This window comes from Oreochromis aureus, linkage group 2 (assembly GCF_013358895.1).
Source record: "Oreochromis aureus strain Israel breed Guangdong linkage group 2, ZZ_aureus, whole genome shotgun sequence".
Taxonomy (NCBI): Eukaryota; Metazoa; Chordata; class Actinopteri; order Cichliformes; family Cichlidae; genus Oreochromis; species Oreochromis aureus.
Genome location: NC_052943.1, coordinates 19,029,208 through 19,051,604, shown reverse-complemented (window position 1 = coordinate 19,051,604; position 22,397 = coordinate 19,029,208). Strand labels below are relative to the sequence as shown.

At 38.1% G+C, this 22,397-nt stretch overlaps 1 protein-coding gene across 7 annotated transcripts in view; it reads left to right on the top strand.

The window, feature by feature from the left end:
* enox2 (ecto-NOX disulfide-thiol exchanger 2) overlaps nt 1-22,397 on the top strand; it is a 178,755-nt gene that overhangs the window by 82,562 nt on the left and 73,796 nt on the right. For 6 of the 7 annotated variants that reach the window (XM_039620342.1, XM_031740797.2, XM_039620331.1 and 3 more), the window contains one exon: nt 2,964-3,110. In XM_039620342.1, the coding sequence (XP_039476276.1) occupies nt 2,964-3,110 (147 nt within the window). Of the gene's footprint in view, nt 1-2,963; nt 3,111-18,431; nt 18,558-22,397 lie in introns of those variants that run through there. The other variant, XM_031740801.2, reaches the window with a different exon arrangement.

Genomic DNA, 22,397 nt, shown 5'->3' with positions numbered 1-22,397 from the left:
TTGACCTGGCTCAACTTTAAAATAATCAGCAGAAACTGGCTTGCATTCTCCCAAGAAACTCACAATGTAGACGTACCACCTTGTTTCAATTCCAAGGCAGTTCAATGGTGTTTTAATGAGCCACTGACTTTCACTGTGCATTCTAATGGTCCTGTGCTTTCCTGACTCACTGTACCATTAATGGTGCATGTTGTTAATGCATTCTTGTTGGACGAGCAGCCCAGAATCATTTGTGATATTTCTTTTGTATTCCGTTCTGAGGCTCTAAGTCTCTCTGTTTCATTTCCTCGGTTTACTCTGCAGCCCTGCTGTCCATCTCCTCCCACCCTCCTGGCATTTATTTTCTTCCTCCTCTGGGGAGTGATTCTCACCGACATCGCTACACGCCCTGGCCAGATGTTGAAACTTAAATACGCCATTCATCAGCCCACAGACTCAAGTAGGAGTATAGACAGGGGCGATGACCCTGGAAAGACATTGTTAGTATACAAGGCTCACACACTCACCGCCTTTACTCATAAACTCTCTTCCCACCCTGCACATTTAAACCAAGACATTTCTGGTGTGGGTAACTGTCCAATTTCTGGTTCTGAAAATGGCCTCTTGAGAGCTTAAACTTCAAAAACAAGATTCTAGTGTGTGATTAGAAATGACGATTTGCAGCCAAAATCTTTTGCATTGAGGCTCTATTTGCTGATTTATTGTTTCCATTATTTTCTCTGCAGTTAATTCCAGAGTAATTGTATTATTCAAGAGCCAGATAAGTAACTGAACTTCATTTCAAAAAATGTTTAAGTCCTTGGAGCATTCTGTCATGTAACTCTAGATCAAATAAAATCAACAATTTGAGTGCCACAGATTTGCCTGTTTTCATTCACCTTTGCACCATATTTTCAAAGTCCTTTTTTTCCGTATAGGAACAAATCTTGTGAAATTGTTGGAGAAGCTCACCACTGTGAGGTAAAGTGACGCTCTTTCCTTCATCTGGAACGGCAGTAACACTGTAGCCACTGAAGCTTAGTGGTCAATGTTCAGTGCTGCTTCACTTTTTCCATAACTTCTCTTTGCCTTTTGCTTGGGAACTCACAAGCGCATGACTAAAAGTCTCATCTCTTCAGATGTAAACTGTTGCTGTTTATTGGTGACAGAGTTAACATTGGCAGAGGAATGCATTTATTTCGCTCTCTGGACTATTGACGGTCATCTTTAAAGACGTGTGACAGATGGATGTTGAATAGAGATTGACTTAAGAGGGTTGTGTGCGTGCGTGCGTGCGTGCGTGCGTGCGTGCGTGCGTGCGTGCGTGCGTGCACGCTCACACACACTACTCTACTCAGACCGACTATGCAGAAAATACAGCCCCCAATGCCTAAATCTGAGAAATCTCCCATGCACAGATTTAAAGTATTTTAAGGCCTCGTTTCATGTTGTATTGCTGGAATTGCAAGCATGGCATTAACTTTCTAACACACTTTATCCTATGGTTTTTTTCTGGGTTTTTTTTTTTTTTTTTTTAATGATTGTTTATGTAACAGAATAGGATTTTGCACACTGCCAGTACCTTGATAGATTTATAAAATTCAAGGGGAAATTTGATAGTTTTCTACTTTCCTTTTTCTCCTTTTTAAAGTGAGGCTTAATTTATCTCAGTTTTTCTTTGTCTATGTCAGTTGCTAGTCACATGTAAGCTACTGGTCAATCTGGTTGTTGACAGATTATAGTCATGAAAAGTTGAGACACAGTTGACAAAGGTATCAGTTACCTCATTAGCTGTATAAGCCTTAATGAAACTAATACTTCAAAGCTGCATCATTAGAACATCACCCTGAAGTCTTAAGTATTTGATGGGCTAAAAAACAAGGCTACAACAGTTTCAGTGCACAATTTAAAAAATAAAAAAAAATTCATGTCTATAGCTCCTTCTGTGTTTGATACAAACTGATTAGTGTGTCTCTCAGACCTGTAATAGAGCCACAGTAAAGTGAGGTTTCTGCTCTGTTTTGCCATGGAGGGAAAACAAATCTGAGCACAAGAAGTGTCATGAATTTTTCATGAATTAAGACTGAGTCTCTCCAGGACCCCGCTCTGAATTATAAACAAATGCAGCCCTTAAAGAGCGCAGAATAAGTGATACATTAAGCCACGAATACACATCAATATGTCCTTCATTCATTAGGACTTGGGGGGGGGGGGGGATCTCATAATAATTTAGTGATAAATACAGATTCATTCAAGTGTTCTTACTGTCTCGTATGATCAAAATAAAGATACTAAGGAAAAAGCTGCCTTCACCACACTCTTATTTTTACTATTAGGTTCTGGCCTTGTTAAAACTGACCTTGATTAGAAGAGAAGGAAGCATTGCACGTGCCCGTATGCCCAGGCAAGCACAAAATATTGATTCATATGTCAGGCATCCAGTGTATCGTTGTCTATTTTTGCCTGCAACTGAGCAACTGAAACGAAGACCTAGAAAATAAAATCCCATATTAGTTTTGGTTTTGTTTTCTTAAAGAGCGAGTACATTTTAATTAACAGCAATATAAAACCATAAACCTTGGCTATTTGAATCTCAGCAGAAATACTAATTTATCTGTGTAGCCCAGTCGGCTTTCTAGATTGCTGTACCAATGAGAATGGGTTTTATCAGCCTGATTAGGGTTAATTAATTTAAGTGTTATTCCATCTGCTATTGACTGTAGCAATGGTCTAAACCGATTACATTTTTAAAAAAATAATATTTTACAATTTTTAACATGTAAACGGTTTGAGTCCAGTGTGACCCAAAGATATTTGAACTTGTTTTCCAGTGTCAGGCCAAAAACGGGAGCATTTTTAGTGACACTTTTTCTATATATCTTCCACTTTTTTGTAATGTCATTAATCTCACATCATTTGAAATTACTGAAGAGCAGTTATTTAATTTAATATATTGTGGCATTTTGTTTTTGTCTGTTTTGCAGGACTCAACGCTTTGCCTTTTGATCCAGCAGCCAACAACGACCCTCTTCAGTTCAACGGTTCCAGCGGACAGCTGGTGACCGACTGTCCTCCCTTGGAAAACACTGCAGAAAACAGCAAGAAGAGGAAGAGAGCCAGCCTGCCTCCAGGTACTAACAGCAGCTACCTCACAAGTATTGCACCACTGCTGCGGGATTACTCTATGGTCTCAAATCCTCATTTTGCCCTCAGCCATGTCAAATTTCTAAATGCAAGAGTTTGTAACCTCAAATGGAGAATACCCCCCTTCACTTAGGAGTGCTCTGATACAACAGTTATATTTCTTACCTTTCGCCCCTCCGTCTTCCTCTACCAACATCAAATAAGTGCAATGGGAATTGTTGCATAATCCTATTATTTGGTGGCAGTATGGAAAAGAGTAGCTTAGTTCAGTCTTTGTTGTTTTTGATTACCTTGCCATGTCCTCAGGCTCTGGTTGTCAGGCCTGTTTGGAGGTCAGGCAGCTGCAGCAGGAAAAAAAAAAATGCTCCGGTGAGATTGTGTGTACGCGTCTGACTGTCTGTTACCGTGCCAACACAGGCTGCCAATCACAGCTCCAACACAGCTTCAGTTTTCTCACACAAACACTGACCTGTTACACAGGGAGGGACACACTGAGAAAAGTGTATGCACGTGCATGCGTTTATGTAAGGATGTGCTATAATTAAACAGTACTTTGAGTAAGTGTTGGTGGTTGCCTGGTAATGTGTCAAATTAAAAAAGGACTTTCTAATTAAAGAATTAAAGAAGTACTGACTAATTAATTGCTTTGTAAGTAATAGAACAAAAAGGCCCTTAAGACAGAGAGGTGTTGTTCTGTGAGCTCTGCTTTCGTGGCAATGCTAATTGGACTGATTAATACTTCACATTAGCGCAGTCTTAATCGACTCTTCATCTTTTCCTCACATCTTCACATGAACGAGTCCATGACTCGATGGCAGTTAATTTAATTTTAATTTGCTGACCACGCTAAACTCTAATTGGGCAATGTATCTTAGATGATTGTGAAAGGGGGGGGGGGGGGAAGTGAAATTGACACCACATGTTGACATGTGGGGGAAATACAAGCAATCAGTAAAAAGCCTTAAATTAGAAAATGCACCAATTACCAGAAATCAGTGCTTTGTATTATTGCAGGAGTTTAAAAAATGTTCAAAACTTATCAGGGAAGTTGGCTTAATACAGCTTTTCAATTAAGAAATCTAAATGTCTCAACTGTGTTACAGGCCTCCTAAAATTAATCTATACAGATGAGTTCATGAAGAGAACATGTGCAAATGTAAACAAACATGGAGCATTTTCTTTGGTTAGATCCCAATTTATTCATGATCAATGAGCTCTCACTTGTTAGATTTCCCACAACAGCAGTGAGAACCAAGTATCCTACGGTCATAATGTCATTAGTTTAATGTGAAATCACTCTGTCAGTATGACAGTGCATGTTCTTCTCACAGCAGAAACTGAGAATATTTAATGCATTGTTCTGCTGTCATATTTAAGTCACATTAGATGAGGCAGAAATGTTCAGTATATTCAAAAAGTGCTCAGAGCAACAGTGGTAACAGCGTATAGAGTTATACTTTTATAGTTATAGTATTTTGGCTCTGTGTAACTTGGTAATTCTGCACAAAGTTATTTATATTTGCCGTTCTCTGAGAACTTGGTTTCTCCAGTATTACATAATACAAGGATGTGCTCTTATACAGCCTGGGAACTGAACAGCAAGTGGCCTCAAGGGGCAATGGACAGTTTTTCAGAGCTTCCAGTGTAACCAGAGGATATCCTGGTCAAGAATTTCTATTTCTGCCTGTCAAAGAAGCAAAAGCAGATTTATTTATTTTTTCTCATCCAGCTGAAGGACCCATGAGCTGATGTGGTGGTAAGGCATCCATCATCCCTCCATCCAACGCTCTACAGTTCACAAGAATCATAAGAATAAGCCTTGTTCTCCCACATGGGAAATTTGTCTTGGGTAAACGGTGCTACACATAGCTGGATTCGCATAAATAAATCACCGCTTTTCCTACAGCGTTGGTCAGATTTTTTAGATAATTTTTTTTTTTTGTGAAACTCACCTGATGAATCTTCCTTCAAATTGTGCCCAGGGTTAAGATCATATAGAAATGGTAAAGTGGCTATTATTTTACGTGTGGATGTCCATTTTCATAGGAATCTCAACTATTTTTAGAGTCTTGGTCAGATTTTCTGAAATGAGATACTAATTTGTTTCGAATATAACACTTGCAAGCTTCCTTGACTTTTCTATGGATTTAAATCCTCATTACTTTGTGCAGTACAGTCAAGCAATGACAACAGAACTTGACACTTTCTTTCTGTACTTGACACATTACAATAATCTGTGGGTTGCAATGGATCATTAGCCGGATGAGCTACTTTGTCATTCTCTAACCAAAGGTTGCTCAAACATTGTCTATTTTTGGAGATTTGATCTTGTATATTACAATAATACTCAATAATAATTGTTAATCATCAAAAGAACAGTTCTTAGAAATCATGAATGTGTGTAAATTTCAGTTTGTGTATAATATAAAGGACTGATGGTATTGCTATATACCTTTTACCAGTTTTTGCTATATAGGTGGTAAGTTATCTGCTGAAGCATTATTGCAGCACTGCACTAACATATTGTACAGGATCAGCCCACATTGTGTTGAAATTCACAGTAATTCTTTTTTTGTGATCTGTCATTTACTTGGTGATATAGAGGAGCACTGGTTACCTCTTATGTTTGACCTCATCCCATTGCTGCTTTTACATTTCTAACTTGTATTTACACGTCTTCATTGACGTTAAGTGTAGGGGTCTTTGCAATGGAAGTGTCTTAGGTTGATGTCTCTCACTGAAAAGGACCCATTCAGTGTCAGTCAGACTTTCTTTAACTAGTTTTTTCTTCTCCTTCTTCTCTTGACTTTTAACATTCAGACCCTGTTGAGTCCAAACTGACAAATCACAAATCTAGCTGCCCCATGTGGTATTTCCAGAATTAAATTAGCTTTGACTTGGCCTGGTATGACCTGAGAGTCTATCAGTTATTTCTGCCTTCCTGGTTGGAGCCCTTGCAGGACTAGCAGGTAAATGGTGGCCTAGAGCAGATGGAGCTGTGAATTTATAGGCTTCTAGGGTTGGATTCTGTCTGGCTTTTGATTGTCTTCACCTGGTCAGGTCCTTGAGCCCTCTGAAGCACTGTGACTCATTAACAGCTGTATTGACTGAGTCTTGTTCAGAAACTCAGATAGAAAGATAGTTTGCTCATTACATGTGCAGTTCATGGTACTCTTGTGTCATTATAAAGCACTCCTTAAATGTCTTTCACTGACTGATTTAAAATGTAAGGGATTAACAAATGAACTAACTGATATGAGAAAATGAATTCATCACAGATTTGATGGTATGCTTTGGAAAGATTTCATTTTTACTAATGAGATTTCTTTAAATCTTTAAATTGCCACACTAAGCAGACAGACACATAGAGGATGGAGCCCTCCTCTGTTGTAAACAGTCATAAAGTAACATTTGAAATTGAATTGATGTTCTGTTGACTCAGCCTTAAAATAGACACAGTTTGTCAGAATCCACTCACTTCTCACTCTGACTCAATGTGACTAACTCGATGTTTTTATTTACTTCAGTATGAAAAAGTTCCTGAGAAATTAGGTTCAGTGAAAATCATATCACTTGGGAGGTCATTACCAGTTGGTTAATACTAAAAAGAGATTATTGTTGAGCTTCTCTGTGTGTGCCCAGTAAAATTTTGTTATACTGTATTTAGTTTTTAAATGAAACACTAACTTACTTTGTCCCCAGCGACCATTCCCTCTAAAGTTTGACTGTGCACTCAGCCACCATCTTTGCTCTTTATCTTCTAGTCTTCTCTGTTTATGTGCACCCACTCTGTGCCTGTGCCTGTCTTTTAACCATCCATAATAAGTGGTGCCTTAGGGTTAGCAGGCACACTGCAAGGATTTTCCCTATACTGTTTGTTATCAGTTTTGCAACACAGCCAGAGATGGCCATTTCCCCTCAAGTCCTGCTGTGTTTAAGCTGCAGGTGGTGAAGAGAATGAGATTTTTAAAATGATGCTGCTCCTGTAGTGGAGCAGTTTTACCCTTATAATGAATATAAATATCAGTGTAGTAGCAGCTGCACATGCTGCATTGAATTATGTCATCCCTGTTGCTCATGTTAATGTAACAGTAATGATAATCAGAATTTGTGGAGCAGTTTCCAAAACAGTTTTGTGTGATTTAAAGAGAGCCAAAGTTAAAGGCATTCTAATATTTTCTAATGTCAAACTAAAACTGAGTTACAAAAAAACCTAACAGCTAAAGGGGAAGATGGAAATCAATTTTATTTTTTAAGGTATTTCTGTTTAAGACTGACTGTCATTTTTCAGGCCTTAAAATGAGGTTTTCCTCTGCTGTGGGGAGGCCCTGTCAACTCTGGTAATGAGGTGTGATTTCAATCACAGCGCTGTGCCTCCAGCACTCTTTAACTAACATTTTTGATCTCATGCAGTCTACAATGTGTTAGTGAGAGTGAACACAATACTAAGAAACACTCCTACTTAAAGGACTTAAAGTTAAATGTATTTAACTTCATGAGGACATGAAGGAAACTCATAAAGGAAGGACTTTATGAATTAGCGAGTTTAGTTAGCATAGTTTGACATCTGTATGTCCACTGCAAGCAGTCTCTCTGCTTATTGCAGTAACAAATAACTTTGTGTGGAAAAAGCTCTTTGAAGGAGAACACTTACCCTTTGGCTGATTGGGTTTCAAGCACCCTTGTAACAAGGTTGTTTGACTGGGAAAAATATTGAAGTGATCAGAGGGGAGGTATATTTTCAAACCTAAGGCCATGTGTGTGATTTTTATCCGAAGCATTTCCAATGCCTAGATTAAAGAAATGCCCCCATGAGTGTTTTTCTTTTTATCGTTTTTCTTTTTATTGTTTTTTTTCATTGCATGAAAATCAATTAATTAAATTTCAACACAAATGCCATTTCACTAGCATTGTTTTAGCCAATAAAAGAACTGCGCTCTAACCGATCCAATCACGTATGCATTAACCTTTAGTGGGAACTAAGAAAGGAATTGAATAAAATCTATTGATTCTGCAGGAGAAAGGTTAATGTCATTTAGCCAAGGAAAATAAAAATACATGCTGCGCAGGTAGGTAGTGGTAACAATTGTCAGACAGCTTCTGCATCATAATCTGACATACAGCAGCACAATTATATGGACAGTATATATTATTATATCCTAGTGGGATGTTATTAATGTTATAAATGTTATTAAAATATATGTAAGTATGACTTCTTTGACTTCTTTCTGTTAAACATGTATCCTACCTTTCTTTTATAGAGAGAACTTTATTACATATATTAAAATATTTGAAATGTGCAGATTTATCTATACAATCTTGCATCCTAACAACCATCAAATGGCTCAGCAAGTTTTCATATATACTATTTATACAACTAATGTTTGGAGAGGTTTCTCAGTTTCTGTGCCTCGCTGTAATCACGACCAGATTTTAGTCTTCAGTCTCCTTGACCCTTAGGCTGAAATCATACCTTTTGATGTATGCATATCCACATGGATCTATCTGATGTAAAATGCATCACCTGCCCATGTCCACAAAGGTTTGGACCCCCATATATGTATGAATCTATGTGCCACTGTTCATACATGCAGACAGCAAGCTCAATATAAGTGCTTTGTAGTTTTCTGAGCCACCAAAGTGTTAGCTACAATAAAGAGATGTTAAAAAACAAGAAAAAACAACAACAAAGAAACAAAAAAATGAAGGTGTTCAAGCTATAATGGTAAACCTAGCTCATCTCGTCATCTGTCAAGGCGCTGCGCTGGCCAAAAAAATGCCTGGACTAGACTGCTTAACATAATGTGACGGATGTATTTGTGCTGCTTAGTTTTGCAACCACAGTGATTTAAGTTTTGAAATCCTGACGAAGAACAAACCACTGCACAGCACTTTATTTTTGCCTCTGATAAACAGCTGAGCGCTATAAAGGAGAGTAGTGTTGCTAACCATATGTCGTAACGTTTTTTTTGTCATACCATTTAGCCAGTACAAAGTCTGAGTGTGTAGTTCACACCCTGTCTTCTACTGTGGCCTGCTGGTGATAAATGGCTTTCACTCTGACTGTGTGGAGTCTGTCTGGAGCTCCAAAACACCAGAAATAAACTTCCATTCAGTAAGCTGAATGTTGAAAAGTGCTTTGTAATAGTTTTGAGAATTACAGGCAGTAGTATGCCTTTTTGTGGCCCTTTTTGGTTGTCACATGGGAGGGTAATGGATTTGAGTATAAAAGATGTAATGTGATGTCACTGACCCACCACTGGTAGGCAAAGGGTCTATTGGAAGGTAAATTCTGTAATGGGCTACTGAAGCTGTCAAGGATGACAGTCCATTGAGATATGACTATGTCATTGTCCTGTAGAGGTGTATGTGTGCGGGTAAGCTGACTTGCATGCCGCGTGCTGAGGTGGGAGATCTACAGCGGGATGTCAGTCTTTGTGATGCCAAGGCCACACAGTGACACAAAAGATTTAGAGTGATGCTGATGGACTGGAGACACTAATGACAGATTTATGTTAAAAAAGAACTCATTAAGAGATTAACAGGATGCATGCAGCCATGCAAGGGAATTAAAGTGTAATGACTTTCTGAGTTCTGAAGTGATTGTTCTAGATTGAGCAGCTGCAAGTTTCTGAAGACAGCTACTCTACGCACAATGTCTACAGAGTATATGTGTTTTAACTCCAGGAGAGAATAGTGATTGAAATGCATGTTCAGCTCCTTATTCTTCTGGGACTCTTCTATTTCACTTGCAAAATAACAGTTTAGTTATCTCTACTCCTGCTGAGGGAGAGACAGAGAGTGCCATTGTGTCACTGTGAACAGTGTGTTCTTGCACAGTTATATCAAGCATCTTTTAGTATTTAGGAAACTGTTAATTACAGCAGTTCCAACAAAAAGGCTATGTATACAAAGCGTCTGATCCAGGTAAACGTGCAGATTCTAGATCTATTCCGCTGATGATCGTCGAGCAAGAAAATTAAAATGATGTTTGTCCTCCTTTTTCCTTTTCCCATTTGTCATCCTTATAATTTTTTAATCGTGCTGTCTTGCTCTCTGCCACTTTTCTTTCAGCTGCAGTGGTCAGGGATTTAGTGCCATTTCACCCCATCTTGCAAAGCCTGCAAACATGAGACCTAAATAATTCAGTGCCAGCAGGCGCTCAGCTCTGACGTGTCTGTAGACTTGCACTAAAGTTAATGGTAAAGCCTTAAGCAAGGATCAAGCTCTGAAAATATAAAAACAGAAATATTCATTTGGCTGTCATTTTTGTTCATGGTCAAAGCAAAAAAAAAAAAAACCCAAAAAAACCTGCATTGCTTTGCAAATGGTCCTCTCGGTGTTATAATTCATGCAGTGTAACAAGAAAGGTGAACAATTGGTTACTTCTTCATGCCTCAGTCTCGGGGAAATGACCAAATAAGTTTTGTTTGGGGGCATTTTCCCATCCTTATAATTAGTCTTCTCTAAATTGATTTCTAATCAGCACATGCCCTGCAGGCTTAAATTTTAGAATTTAGCAGTGATCTACCTACAGCCCATAAAAATGCTTAGTGTTCCTTTTAGTATGAACTTTGATAAACAGTTAATTGATACAGAGAGAATATTTGATTTGGGAGTAATATTGCATAAAAACAATATAATGCTTTATCCAACATGCTAAATGCATTGGTTCTCCTAAAGCTGGAATAGACAGCATGTATTGGCAACACTAGACAATAAATCCAAGACATTTTTGTCATTATTTTAAAAAAGAACTACCCTTATTCTTCTCCAGTTGGCTCTATTTTTAGGATTTAAAAAAAATCTAGGCCATGACAGAAAACGTTGGCCAGTAACAGGTATTTTCAGATCTCAGCAGAGAAGTACTATAAATTAGCATAATAAGCTGCAGCAGATACATGCTTTTTATAGACCATAAGCTACAACAGTAAGTTGCTTAATGGATTCTTCAATTAACAGGCAAGTTATTTTCCCCCAAACTCAATACACTTATAAAATATATGCTTATCTTGAATTTCATGCCAGCAACATGTCTCTAAAACAGGGACAGGGGCAACAAGATGCTGGAAAACCAATTATTTTGCAACAGGTCAGCAGTGTGATTGGGGTGTTCCTTTTTTTTATACCCATAGAGACCGAGTCTGTCACAAGTAAGGATAGGCTTTCGTAAGCAGCACAGAAAGAATTCATGGGCACACAGTTGCACAATTTAAGAACAGTGTTTTTTTTTTTTTTAACATGTGACTGCAAACAGTGTGAAGACCTCATCATCTACAGTAAATAAAAGGGGGCGTTGTGATGGTGCGCTGTCACTGTACAGCAAGAACATTCCTGTTTTGAATCTACCACATGGCTGGAGCCTTTCTGAGTGGAGTTGCTGGGAATGTGTGGGTTTTTCTGCATACTGTGGCTTCCTCCCAGAGTCCAGCAATATACACATGAGGTTAATTGGTGATTCTAAATTGGCCAGCAATTAGTCTGAGAGTAAATAATTGACTGTGTCTTTGTTAGCCCTGTGATAGACTGTCGACCTGTCCAGGGTGTACCCTGCCTCTCTCCTTATAACAGCTGACATAGGCTACATCCCCCGGTGACCCTGAATTGGATAAGCAATTAAAAAATATGGACAACACATTAAAACATTATGAAATTCGGGGGATTTTGAAAAAAAAAAACCTATTTGTGCAAGGGACGTTGCTGACTACCAATAATGAATAGCCATAATCTTCATCCATTAAAAACTGACACGGTTCTTTGTTGGAAATCATTGCGTGGGCTCAGATGCTCTCCTGAAAATGATTGGGTGAACACAGTTCAGAGCTACATCCACAAATTACAACTTTATCTTGCAAAGAAAAGACTCGTATGAAACAAAATTCAGAAACACTGCTTGTTTTTCCGGGTATGAAACCATTTTAGAAGTGAAGCAGAAAACTGTCCTCGAGTCTGCCAAATAATAAGAATTTGTGTCTTTTCAGCACACAGTTCAAAAACCTGCATCCATGACATTTATAGGGGTGCATTAGTGCACATGACATGTGTAAACTGAACATCTGTCAGGGTTCCATTAACGTTATATATACATATACATATAAAAGTTTTGGCGGAAAATATACTGCCATCAAGATGATGTCTTTTTCAGCTAAAGCATCGCTTATTTTAGCAAGATGATGGCAAATTAGATTTTTTTTAATTATTTACACTGTGACAGCCATAATAAAATGGTCTTGGTGCTAAACTGCCATGCATGGATCCCAGACCTATCCATTCTATCCATTCTCTTAACCCTTCTCCAACCCAGGTCACTGGAGAACTTTCATGGACACTGGATACAAGAAGCATACACCTTGGCACCTTAGAACATGTGGAATAATAATAAAGAGAACCTGTACGTTCTTTTTGATTTAGAACATTGAGTATGTTTTACCATTTAGCATAATACAGACTTTAAATTTCAGAGCTGTTTGCGTCAGTGTCCCCACCGTTTTGAAAAGAGGGTTGTACATCTCCAGAAGAGGGCTGTAATCTACCCAGCACTTCCTCTGTATCTCAGCCCTCCAACCCCCATCCTCAATTTAGTTGAAATAGAAGCTGCCATTTCCTCCTGTTGAGTGCATGTTTCTCTAACAGAGAGGGCTGGCCTGAGATTCAAAGGCTCAGATGGTTCAATTACAAATGTAAAGGCAATTGAGAGGTTTTATCTAGAGTGTTTTTCATGAAGCCACCAGCGATTGTCAGATCTCTACGTGTCTGAGATTGCTTAAAACACCAAAGAATAACTGCTCTCTCAGAAAGGTCGGATTACTAGATGAATTATTTATATTGTCTATGTGGATGAGGTTTGTTTCTATTACAGCTGAACCAAAATTGCTTTACACAATCCTTTGGTGGGTTTTTTTTTTAACTCTTTTAAATGGTACCAGAAGACTGTTGAACACACAGACCACAGTGTTCCTTCACCATATAATTGGAGATGAACATGATACAGGAAGTGGTATGTTTGGCTCATACATTCAGAGCTTGAGTTTCTTGGGAACCTAAGCAAAACAAGAAGGGGCGCAAACATGGAAAATACAGTTTGGACACTTTTAGTTTTCCTTGTTGTCTTCTGTACTTTCTCACATTAGTTGCCTCCGTGTGAATGAATCCCCCTGTTTAACCGGTATTGTGCTCACAGCAGCATGTTCATCACAGACGCCCCACAGCTCCACTTCTCTTCTATTAATGCCCTGCCTCGCCTCGCCTTTCGCCCATTCCTCCTCTCCTTCGTCTTTTTTTTTTCCTCTAAGCCTCAAGCCGGTTTAACTCAGCCACACCAGCTGCCTCTTAATGCCTGACATTATTGCCTCTTCTTCGTCATCCTGCCAGCTTTTTTCGAGAGAGTGGTTCAGAAGTAATACTAAAAAAAAAAAAAAAGATGAGTAATTAATCAATTATAAATTAGCCTAATTTATTTGACTAAATGTGAGCTGTCATCTGACTCTTAGATTCATAACAGCATGTAGGTTGTGTATGCTTCTTTTATATTTATCTTTTGTATTTGCTCAGCTAGAAAGGGACCTCTTTGCGCCTGAATCTTAGCAAATATCGGAGAATTTTAAAAATATAATTTAGACTGTGAAAGACTGACAGTTTGGTTGACGAGAGGCCGACAAACCTCAACCGATGGTCACCAAGCCAATGTAACTAGATCAATCACCCATTCACACAACAGCCGGATTAGCTGTTTTGTTTCTGTTTTCATAAGTTGCTGTGACTGTCCGAAACAAATTGGTATTTTATATTCATTACAGTTGTAAACACAAGCTGTTTACAACTGAAGTGTGGCCTTTTCAGACTAGTGCTAATAAAACATCTTTGTCCAAAAGAAAAATTCCCAGCGGTTAATCATTTGCTCAGTTACACTGTTCCACAGGACACAGATGCTTATTATTGAGTATCAATCAAATTATCTTGGATTATTGGATTTATCTGATTCATAGCTTGTGTTATAGCAGGAAAAAAACAGATCAGCTAGATCGCAGAATATGATAAGAAACATGAGGTTTATGGCATATTTATGATTCTTTTGTTGTTTTTGTGTTTATCTAAACATTGGTTCAAAAACTAAAGACAATCAGTAAACCACTAATTCATTTTCTATTCAGTTGTTTTCTTCAGTACTCATGAATATGAGTTGTGTACTCCGTCATCCTTGCAGCTTCATCACAACGCCTGTTCAGCGATACGCATAAAGTGCCACCCATCTGTTATTATTGCATGATTGTACCAGTGTGCGCACAACCTAGGAATAGTTATTGATGTCAGAGCTTTTCAGTAGTGAAGTAGTCTATCTGAAAGACATTTCAGGTGCAGACAACATAGTAAAACATCAGAGAGAAGATATCCAAAGCGGGATTACTTTTTGACAGACAGTCCAGGGTCTTTCTCTTTTTTGTTATGTTTGAGCAAAGTCTGAAAAACAAAAATGTCATGGGAGAGCTGCACTGTGGCTGATCACGTGTTCGGACTCCTTTGAAGAAACACATACAGCATGTAAGTAAGCAAAGAAAAAAACCTTTATACTACTCTTCTTCTCAAGGGATATGCAGTGTGCTTCAAAAAAAAGTAAAGAAAACAAGTGTTTACAAAAACTTCTAAGTGTCTACATGAGGGTGCGTGTGTTTAGACCAAGAACATATTCATGCAGTCGATTCAGAAAGAATCAAACCGTTTGAAGTTTGCAACTTTTGTGAGGTAGATTTAATTGAAATTTATACAATTGCAATTTTGGTCACTCAGTCAACACTCAAGCCCCTATAATGATCGAGTAAAGCTGTAATTACAGAAGTATTTGCAAATTTATTGGACTTTTTTTCTCTTTTGAAAGCTAAATTTCAGTTTCTACTTGTGAAGTGATCTTGGCCTAAGTTTATTCATTTATTCGTCACCTTTTTCAGTTTCTAAAAGACACCAGTCTTGCCGCTCTCTAGCAACAACTGGCAACACAAGCTCAAGATTACATCATGCAGGTACCTTTTGTCTGCAGTTTGAAAAGCCTGATGGATTAGAAGAAAGTCTACTAAAATTCTGGATGTGTCTCTTTTTCTGTTTCTCTCACAAAGTCTCCCAGACATCTAAGAGGGGCAGATATACTCTGAACTTTCAACATCTTATCATAAGCAACCCCCTTCCTTAACAATGACTTTCTCTGCCCAGGGTTTCGCTGCTGCTTTTGCCTTTCCTTTTTTTCACTACATCCCATATTCCTCTTCTAGTACGTGGAGGCGATAATCCTCTGGGTGGATGATTTAGATGATATGCTAAGGAGCTCATAAGCTTGTCTTTACCTGCATATATTTTGTACTGTGTGCTTAGGTTGTGCATGCTCAATCTGTACTGTATATTTATACAAGACTTTCATTTTCTATTGGAAATGTGGCCAATATATATTCTTAAACCAATTAAATGAGAAAAACACATGGTTGTTGATCTGAGTAGTTTCACAGACTGTATGTTGTGATCAAACCTTTGTTTTTGAAGTGTCACTTCTCATATGTGTTCTGGAAGATGTAGGGTATTGCAGCATGATGATGATTGTATCAACACAGCATTGGCTTTATTAACACTCTTTTGATGTTCTCTACCTTGGCCTGACTTCCCCCTCAGGTAGGGAGTTAATAGGTTTAATCTAAAGTCAGCATGCCAGATGATTAGTGTTGTTAAATCCCAAACTATGTTGTAATGGCATTGACCGGAAAAGTGTTTTGAGTCATTTGTCAAAGCCACTGGAAGGGAACTCCCGTTTTTCCATTTGCCAAGTGTGTCCACTCTTCCATCACGCATTGGGTCTTCCTTTTTTGTCAGCTAAAGGTCTTTATCTTTTTCTCTGTTGACAGTTTCCTACAGGTGCTTTGCAATGAGACTTGATTATTAGAACGTACAGTTTCCTTTTAGCTGACTAAAAAGTAGAGAGTTTCAAGTGGTTGAAGCAGATGTGGAGACACTGCATGCACACAGTAAAAATGACATGTGATTTCAGATAAAGAAACGTCAGCTGTATTCTCTTCGCAACGAGTTGTTGGAACCTCATCCAAAAGTGGTTCTTTAAAAAATATACATGCATGAAAACATGACCTGATAGAATAAGTTGGTGCACTGCAGACAGAAACATGGTTTGTCCTTGCTTTCCTTTTAAACCTTTATATTGGGGATCAGCTGCGAGTATGCAGTGGCATTGTGTTCAGTAATGCCATACCACAATATGGTGCTGAAAATGTCTTTGTTGCAGCGTTGTTGCTATTCCAAGCCAGTTAAAGGGGTTTACAAAGGCAGCTCAGGTTTTTTGTCTGCCATGAGCTATGGGCTTCTGCGAGGGAAGGTATCTCTCATGGCTCTAGTCAACCATGCTTCCATTAGAAAAAAGATGATCTATTGAAATAATGCCAATGACCTCCATCCACTGAGCTTTACTGAAGAACGCATCAGACCATGATTTATTGAATGCTTCACGTCTCTGTGGAGGTCACTGTCTGCTAGAATCTTTTATATATGGTCTTAAAAACCCATCCATACTAATGTGTGTCTCCCATTAAGTTTCACGACCAGTGATGCAGTTGATGACATACAGCAGAAAAATGTCTATACCTCCAGCTGTTAGAGTGATAGTAAAAACATCCAGTGGTGATGTCCTTTAATTTGTTTCAGTATTGATCATGTACTGTTGGCCTTTGTTTTGTTTATCAGTACCAGCCCGGGTATCTGTCCTTCAGTAATTCAAAAGATGGGCCATTGCACTTACATTTACACATGTCATTATATACTGAAATAATCAAGTGTATAAATAAGTTTGCATAGCTTTCAATTATTATTTTGAATAACAGTTTTCCACAGTCAATACAATTGACATTTTTGCTATATTTTAAAAAATTGGAAGCCCAAAAAACATTTAGATTCTTTTTTTAATGTTGTAATTGGAGCACTCAGTTATTGTAACCATGGTGTGAAATTATAAGAAACCACAAATTCTCCATGCAAAAAGATAAACTTGTCAAGTGGTTTCAAAAAATTGGATACTGTGTAAAAATGTCAATTAGAAAACGATAATTTGAAATTTGAAAATGTTTGAAATTATATATTTAATTGAAAATAGTGCAAAGTCGGCATACAACATGTTAGAAACTTTATAAAGTTAAAAAGTGGAAAAATGTTTCTGAAATACCAGTTGGATATCTAGACGTTTTTATCATTTTATGTAAGAAATAAAAAAAATTGCAGCATCTTTTCTGGTTACAGCTTTTCCTCAGCTGTGGAACAGAAATGCAGAAGCATGTCGTTCATTGATCCCCACTGGAGTTTCTTGAACTGACTTTTCCCCTTCCCTACTTCTTCACACAGTAATTGATCTAAAGCCAGAGTGTTCCACAACCCAGTTGTATTTCATTTACTTTTTGATAGAGGTGTAGAAGCACCTGTGTTCATCACAGGATGTGAGACTTCTTTTTGGTGTAGGATGTGCACAAAACATGATCATAGCTCAGTTGAACGGCAATGATGTGGAGCTCATGCTGAATGCAGAAAGAAAGCCCTAGTCTTTGTCCAGTAATTTTAATAAAGTTGTTTAAACACAAAGTTATTGCTTAGGGAAAAAAAAGCAAGGCAGCATTACTGCACAGTTCAAAAACTGAGGTTCTCAATGCAGGCTTTAATGGGTTGTTTTGTTTTGTTTTTTTTTAGCATTGTTTTTTTGTTTTTGTTTTTTTTTCATTTATTTGTTTCATATTTGAGACTTTACCCTTACAATTTTAAGAATTTTTTTTCCTGGCATTATGTCAGAGTTAGATTATTCTACTCCTTGGCTGTATTCAAACTTTTCCGAGCTGTGACCCCATGCGCATTTTTACATTCCTAAATTTTTAATATATTCTTTTAGCTTAGGTATTCAGCGTGGACACCCACCCAGGTAAAAGTGAAAGAATCCTGAAGCTTTCCAGTCATCATCTGTCAGAAGCCTACTAAAATATTGCAGCTTTCAGGAAGTGTGGCGTCTTTCTGGGAGGCTTGCTCTTTTGAAACCCTGCTATTTCTCCAGCCCTTCTTGTCACAACATTGCACTGGCAGTCGTTACTGTGACAAGCTCAAAGAAAGCTGCCTGGATGAAGAGGCGTGGCCAGATAAGAGCCCTGGCAAGTTCACTGAGCTGTTGACATTTCCTCACAGCAAGTCCCCTGGTTCTAATTGGCTACTGCTGATAAGATTCCCATGTTGTAATTGGCAGCTGCTGATAAGATGCTGTCACCTGCTGCAGTAGTCAGCAGCACGGGGAGATGACAACAACTCAGCAGTCAGTAGGCGGACAGGGCTAAATCCAGGGCCTGAACCTTGTTTTCCAGAGATTCTATTCCAATCTGGGGTTGGCGCTGGCTATGGCACTGGTACAGACCAGGGAGCAGGTGCTTAAAGAACCTAAAAATACATCTTATCAATTCGTTTCTTAATATGAATGAAAATGCAGTTTCTCCGCCTTTTTTTTTTTTTAAAGACAATCTGTCTCTGCCTGTGCTTATCTATGCTCTTGTCATTGCTGTGATAAGGGCTGCAGTAATTCTGAAAAAGCTGTATTTCTGTGTAACAATAACATCTGAGCACTATTTAAATCTAAATGGGTACAAACTGTTTTGTGGGTTGTTTCTGTCTGCTGCTAGGCCATTATCTTATGAAATCATATCCATATTAAACTTACTTACATATATCTGTCATAACTGTTGGGGGTAGCAGAGTTGTTCGTGTACATTTCCACGAGGACAACGATACTTTGTCTGGCTATTTATAATTCCTTAACTATATCTAGGTTTTTTGGACATTGTGTGTAAACTGTGTTGTAATGTTTTGAAGTAAACCATGGCAGACATAACAGAGCTAAAACAAGATTCAAAGAGATCCTGAACTACATGCCACAGACAACTGTGCTGCTTTCTGAGATATTAGGGCAGTATTTGTAGCCAAGTTATCCAATTACTATCTCGCTGCTTCTTCTCTGTGCTGATGAACAGTTGGTCGATTTCAGAAGCAGGTGCAGTTTCAGGGAATGCATCTCTTCTAAACCAGCCAAGTATGGCATAAAGATCTGGTGGAACTGTGATACTAAAACTCCTCTTTGCATAAAATTGATTGAAAACCAGAACTCCAGAATTACAATTAAGAATACAATTTAGAATGTTTAATGGTTCAGTGTATAAATATCACAACTAGATTTCAGTAGATTAAAGCCAACTGAATCTTGTCTGCTTACCCCTCCCATTTCAAGTGCAAAATCCTATTCATTACAACAGGGCAACACTGGGGCTTCCACAAACCAGTGCCTGCTCCTGTGTATTTTCAATGGATTAGTTCTCAGTTTGTGAGAACATCACTTTGTTGGAAGATGGAATTACACACTAATGAATGTTTTTTATGAGTACAATATTCTCTTTTCAATTAAAGAAACTGACAAACTTATTCATTGTACCTTTTTAATTGTGAAAATATCTTAAGTAAAGTTTGCAGTACTTTGGGGCTCCATATTGTAGTGGATTACACATTTACTTAAAAAGTAATCTGATGTAAGGTACATCTTATGTGCCGGTTCTTCCGTTTCCAGCGAATTCCATTGTCCCTCACTTCCCTATTTGGTGCACCTGTCAACAGGTCAGTATTTGGGAGGTGTACAGGTCACCTACATGCACTGATGCACATTAGGATTTTGGAGGATGGCACAGGAGCATGTCTGCAGAGGGAGAAAACCACTCTCTGTTCGCTGTCTGAACAAAAATGTCTACACAGATGGACATAGTTGCTGGACCACAAATCTTTACAAATCCATGCTGTCATTAACAACGCTAAACTTAATTTGTCCAAGTTCCTGGGATAGTCATGTCACAAAGATTCACTTTTTTTTTTTTCCTTATCCCAGGTCTTTACTCACTCTTGTGCAGCTGACTGTGCTAAATCCGGGCCACTTTCTTTCTGCAGAAATTTTGGTCTATTTGGACATGTTTCAGGCCATACTCATAGATTTAGCAGATGTTTTTGCTGGCAGAAGTAGCCCGAGGTCTCATGGGTATGAGCTGGAACTGCTGATAAAGACATTTTTGCACTATTGTGTCCTTAGCCTCAAAATCCAAGTAATTAATGCTTTCAAAACTCTGACTAAAGTTTCTACACTCCTCTTGACTTTACTTCCTTACTGCCTTCCTTGAACTGCGGGCCATCGTTTCTTGCGGTCCGTATAATTTTCTTGATTGATCTTCAGGAAGTAATTATTCTTGTGTTGTTATATACATAAGCGGCTTTGCCAGGCAGAGTTTCCATGTGAAACTTGCTACAGCTCCCAGAGTTTGTCTAATGCCATTGTTTGTAGGTGTTTCAAACAAATGCTTTTGCTCACAGGTACCAGGATTCTGAGTCTCCAGTGTCACTGGAGTTCAGCTTCACAGTAAAAGATTTGTTTCACACCATTTTTCTTTTTCTTTTTCTTTGCCTACTATTCTACCTAGCAACAGCAGAGAAAACACTATATATATATTTTATTTTTTTTTTTGCTTTAAGGTTTATTGTTGACCTTGTACACATAAAAAAAATCATGTCATAAGGCACTTTTTTCTTATATTTTCTCCTAAAGGTAACATTTTTTCATTTTGATTGAAGATTTCAGGTCAACAGTGTAGACTGAATGTGACTCAATAAAGTGTAGTGTTTACATATAACAAAACATTTAACAAGAACAGTGTTGAATACCCAATGCCCTTCTCTGCCTCTCTGATATCTCCTTACACACAGCTCTCTATTGACAGTCGGTTTCAGTTTGTTCCTATTGGTGTTTCTTTATATGGAGCCGTTTGACATGAGCCAGAATAACAAGCTATCCATGTGGCCAATAATAGTCACACTTGGAATCACCTGAGTTACACTAATGAGTGAGTGACTGAGTGCGAGCTATAATTGCCATGGTATCCACTGACAACAAATTATTTGCCAATAAATCTTGCCATCAAATTTAAATTCATGCAAGTATCACATGGCTTGGTTTGAATGAAATCGATCATATTAAAAACTTGAAGTTGTTTAAAGCCTTCGCTGTCAACAAGTTATGAAATAATTGTTTTCTTAGTGACTTTATGTAATTATAAAGATTTTACAAATGCCAATGAAACGATATAAAACTGACTCTTCCTTTAAGATAACTCAGTGGACATTGACTTTATCTTTAGGCTGAACTGATGGAGGCAAACACTGTCTGTCAGTGGCTTGTAATTGTTTTACAGTTTGCTTCAGGACTGTTCCAGCTGTTGATTAACCATGACCATCAAACACATTTTCTTTCCAAGACTGGCATAACAAGCAATGGGGACCTAAAGCACTGTTACCACAACAAAGAATGACAGTCATACAACTTTTTTGTGTGTTTTTTTTCTCAGGCCCTGGACTCTAGTTCTGACAGTTTAAACTTCAAAGAAGAAAGAAAAGGGATTATATGAAGCGCTTCAACTTGTTTTTCTTTCTTAAAGTTGTCAAGCTGTCCTTCAGGCATCAATAACTACATCCAATTTATGTCTCTTGTACTAAACGAGGGTTTGGCTGTATAATGACTACTTTTTAAACAACGAACTAAAGGCTTCAAATTGGGCACAGGCTGATTGGAAAGTATCAGTCCCAAAACTTTGAGGTGCTTAGATAGCGGTCACCACATTCACTTCATGTATCACAGTGTGTTATGTTTTAATATTCACCTATTAAAACTGTACTACCGTGAGAAGACATGTTTTATAGGTTTGGTTTTTATGTTTCATCTATAGCATAATCTCTTCCCTAACTCACATCCTCTGATCGAGGTCTACCTCTGGCTGCCTGGCATGTTATCAAATTTTCTTTAAGCTTTTCAAATTTATTAATATATACTGTATGTTTGCTCTATATAAATACTCACATAAATCTTTACTTAGGGTATCATTTTCTCCTGCGTATCCTCTCGGGATGATGAAAGACATGAGCACTGACAGAACTGAGGAGATTAATAAGGCCCTCTGAACTTCACACTTGGTCACTCTTGAGATTTCTGCCTGTGAAACTTGAGGGTGGAAAAAAAGCTGCAGATTTCTCTTGACACTACCTTTGTTTTAAGTTTTCCTCTGCTGTCATGCTACAGTTTACCTTAAAGAAGGGAGGGGTGGGGGTACCTTTTAGCTTCTGTTTCAGAACAATAAATAAGATCTATAGCTAATTGTGTGTCTGTGCAGTAAAGATAAATCAGGGTT